This window comes from Dichomitus squalens (genome assembly GCF_000275845.1).
Source record: "Dichomitus squalens LYAD-421 SS1 unplaced genomic scaffold DICSQscaffold_200, whole genome shotgun sequence".
Taxonomy (NCBI): Eukaryota; Fungi; Basidiomycota; class Agaricomycetes; order Polyporales; family Polyporaceae; genus Dichomitus; species Dichomitus squalens.
The window spans coordinates 1-3,676 of NW_006767082.1; the positions used below are offsets into that span (position 1 = coordinate 1).

A 3,676-nucleotide genomic window follows, 5' to 3' on the forward strand; every position below is an offset into this window, starting at 1 on the left:
CGAGCGGCGAGGAGCCGAAGGGGGAAAAGCGAGGGAGAGAGGGATAAACGTATCNGAAAACTCGACGGGGCAGAGCGGCGGTCGGCACGAAGGCACGAGACCGACGAAAGCTAGCCTTCACGCAAGCAGCGACAGACTAGTCCCAATGACCAAGTTATACATTAGCAATCGAAGAGAGATACAACGCTATGGTCACTCACCTAGTCCCAATGACCAAGAGGTCGAGATGGGGACTAGGGAGCGCCTAGGGGGGTCCTTATATACTAGAGGGGCTGCTTAGCAACCAAGGACAAGGCGCGAGAGCGAGGCAGTGAAGATGACAAAGGGGGAACAAAGGGCGAGAAAGAAAAGGCAAGGGCATGGCGATCACGGGAACGTATCTACAGTGTCCAAACTGGGATGAGCTAGGAAAGGAAACGGTCCGGAAATGGAAGGTGGGCGTCAAAGGAAAGGGAATGGGCGGCAAAAAGGGGCATCTGTCCAACGTCCGTGACACGGATATGTTAGCCAAGGCAATGACCTAGCGACAGCGAAGGTGATTACCTTCTGGTCAGGAAAATTCAACTCCGCGCAACAAAATTATCCCGTACACGAACAAGAGCTACTTGCGATAGTCGAATCCTTGAAGCGATTCCGGCCTCTTCTTTACGGCACGAGGTTTCGTATTTGCACCGACCACAAAGCCCTGGAATTTCTCATGGGGCAAAAGAATTTGTCCCCGAGGCAACATAGGTGGCTGGATGTATTGAATGAGTTCAGCTTCACTATACATTACATTCCTGGCGAAACGAACGTACTCGCGGACGCGCTGTCCCGTATGTACAGTGATGAGCCGCTGGGAATTGAACGAGCGAGTTCGGAATACGTCGGAGATGATGGGGCAGGAATCCCCATCATGGCTCAGGGTCTTGAAGTCCTACGACCGGTATATACGGGAGCGGCCGCGGTAATCGACTTCCTGCCAAGAAGGTCAGCGCGGATTGCCGCACATCCTAAGGCGGACGGGGCGTACGATGAGACACGACGTAGATCGCGACGGACATCAGTTGAGGACGCGCCTGAGGGCCCTGAGGATGAGGACTACGACACGACCGCTAGCCCTACCAACCAAGCAACGTCTTCGTTGAATTCGACTGGAACTAGGGATGACGTTCCGACGAAGTCAGTAAAGGCCAAGAGGGTTACTCCAAATGGCGTACCAAAGGCGGTAGACACTGACGAAGTCGAAGATCTTCGTTCGGGTTCCAATTTGGATGGCACGCGAGTTGGGGACACCGTAGTGTCCAGTGCGAGTGAGCTCGGGATGGAGCTTCCGGGTTGTATTCGTGGACGGTACGTGGAAGACCCATACTTCAGGAAGATTGTCGCGAAGCCGGACGAGTTTCAGCACTTTCAGTATGTAGATGGACTGCTGTATAAGCGGGAAGAAGGTTCACACCTGCTGTGCGTACCAGATATTCGTGTAGGATCGCGTAAGCTCCGGGAAATCTTGTTGAAACATGCGCATTCACTGTTAGCCCATCTCGGATCCAAGAAGACTTTGGATTACTTACGAGCCGAATTGTGGTGGCCAGAGATCGTCTCGGATGCGAAGGTGTACTGTCAGACCTGTGGAGTATGTGCGACGACTAAATCAGCAACTGCACGCCCTATGGGACTATTACGCCCACTACCAGTACCTAGGCGACCTTGGCAATATATTGGAATTGATTTCGTAGGACCGCTCCCTGCGTCGGAGAACCGACACGGTGAATTCGACATGATCTGTGTTATCATTGATCAGCTTACATCAATGGTGCATCTTGTCCCTACAAAACAGACGTACGGCGCTGTGGAAGTGGCGGAAGTAGTGTTCGAGCATGTGTACAAACTGCATGGTTTGCCTGAGAGGATTATTAGTGATCGTGATACCTTGTTCACTAGCATATTTTGGAGACGCTTACATGAGCTGCTAGGGACTGAACTACGGTTGTCATCGTCCTACCATCCGCAGACTGATGGTGCCACGGAACGGGCAAATCGTACTATGACACAGATGCTTCGTCAGTGTGTTAGTCCTGATCAAAAAGATTGGGTCAGGAGGTTACCGGCGGTAGAACTCGCCATGAACACAGCGCGTTCGGATACGACCGGTTTTTCGCCGTTCTACCTTAACTACGGGCAGATGCCGCGTAGTCTGGTATGGTCAAGTGAATCTGAATATCCGGGGGTTCGTCAGTTCGCGCAGCGTATGAAGGAGGCGATCATGGCGGCTCACGATGCGATCATCGCGAAGCGAGTTGAACAGACGGTGCAAGCCAATAAGCACCGTCGGCCGGCCGGATTTTCGGAGGGCGATCTAGTCTATGTTTCCACGAAAAACCTGAACTTACCAAAGGGGCGTGCCCGGAAGCTCGTACCGAAGTACCTAGGACCGTTCCGGATTAGCAAGGTGATCACGGAGGGCGCGACGTACCAACTGGAACTTTCCGAGGAGCTGAGGGCGCGTGGAATTAATAACGCGTTCCATGCGTCCCTCCTTCGGCCGCATTTCCCTAATGACGACAGGCGATTTCCTGGACGACAGTTCCATCAGCTACCCGGATTTGGTGAACAACCACGGGAATGGGCGGTGGATCGCATTCTGTCTCACCTTGGAAAGGGCGCGGACGCGGAGTTTGAGGTGCAATGGTCGACGGGGGACGTCACCTGGGCACCGTACGCAGACGTTCGGCACCTGCAGGCACTAACGGAATATTTCGAGGCTATGGGTATTTCAAATATCCGTCAGTTAGACAAAGGAGACATTGCACGCACTGAACACACGCTGCGCCAAGTCGAAGCGAAGTCTTTGTATGTGCCACTCACCGAGTTATCGGGTGGCACAGTATCAGATTATTCCTATGCTATAAGTACAGGGGCGAGTGAGCGAGAAATGGCATACCCAACCAGCCAACCTCCTCACTCTCCTCGCATCCATTCCACTATGTCCCAACGCGCACACAACCAATACACCGCCGACGACGGGGTCAAGTGGCAGACCTACGCGGACGCATTCACCGCCTGGCTAGTCCAACCCACTCGCGAGACCTATCCCGGCAACCCGCCGGAAGGCTACTACGATGTCTACAAAAAGCGACAGACCTACGCACCTGGACCGCGCGAGTTCGCTCAACTCGTTGCGTCAGTCTTCCAACCCGCTCAGTCAGCCCCGCCTCCGTCCACCTCGTCGGGCCATAGCGTATTGATGAGTACCGATGCCTTTAACGCGTTCCTCAACTACCGATCGGGCACGCAGGACCAGATCTTGCAGTTCGCGCAGAAGGCTCGTGGCGGAAACCCGGTCGCCTCGGACCTTGGAGGCGGAGGACGATACGGAGGATGGCGTGCGGGAGGACGTGGGGGATATCGCGGAGGGCGAGGGGGCGGACGCGGGGGTTTCGGCGGAGGAAATTGGTCCGGGAGACCGATGTACGTTCGTCCCCCTGTCCAATCCGTTCCTCTCGCCGGACGTGTCGGAAACCCTGTGAATAAGGGTAAGCAGCCGGTTGGTAAGGCGGCCAACAAAAAGTGGCGGTACCGTAAGAGGGGAGGACGCAAAGGCAAAGCAGCCGAACAACCTGTTCATAGTGCGTCGTCAATACTCTATCGACCTCATAGTGCCACATCCACTTACTTGGAGACGTTCCAGATGACG

General features: G+C 54.5%; 3 protein-coding genes across 3 annotated transcripts; all 3 read left to right on the plus strand.

The window, feature by feature from the left end:
* Positions 1 to 1,285: 1,285 nt before the first annotated feature.
* On the plus strand, positions 1,286 to 1,570 carry DICSQDRAFT_40481 (uncharacterized protein; the record flags this gene model as incomplete). The annotated part of the gene is made up of 1 exon (XM_007371709.1): positions 1,286 to 1,570. A coding segment is annotated over one exon (285 nt), but the record flags the coding sequence as incomplete, so codon positions are not given.
* An 876-nt stretch (positions 1,571 to 2,446) lies between these two features.
* Positions 2,447 to 2,773, plus strand: DICSQDRAFT_13102 (uncharacterized protein; the record flags this gene model as incomplete). Its single annotated transcript, XM_007371710.1, has 1 exon — positions 2,447 to 2,773. A coding segment is annotated over one exon (327 nt), but the record flags the coding sequence as incomplete, so codon positions are not given.
* A 192-nt stretch (positions 2,774 to 2,965) lies between these two features.
* On the plus strand, positions 2,966 to 3,509 carry DICSQDRAFT_130587 (uncharacterized protein; the record flags this gene model as incomplete). Its single annotated transcript, XM_007371711.1, has 2 exons — positions 2,966 to 3,162; positions 3,278 to 3,509. 2 exons carry the CDS (start codon positions 2,966 to 2,968, stop codon positions 3,507 to 3,509), a joined length of 429 nt encoding a protein of 142 aa, XP_007371773.1.
* Between the last annotated feature and the right edge of the window lie 167 nt (positions 3,510 to 3,676).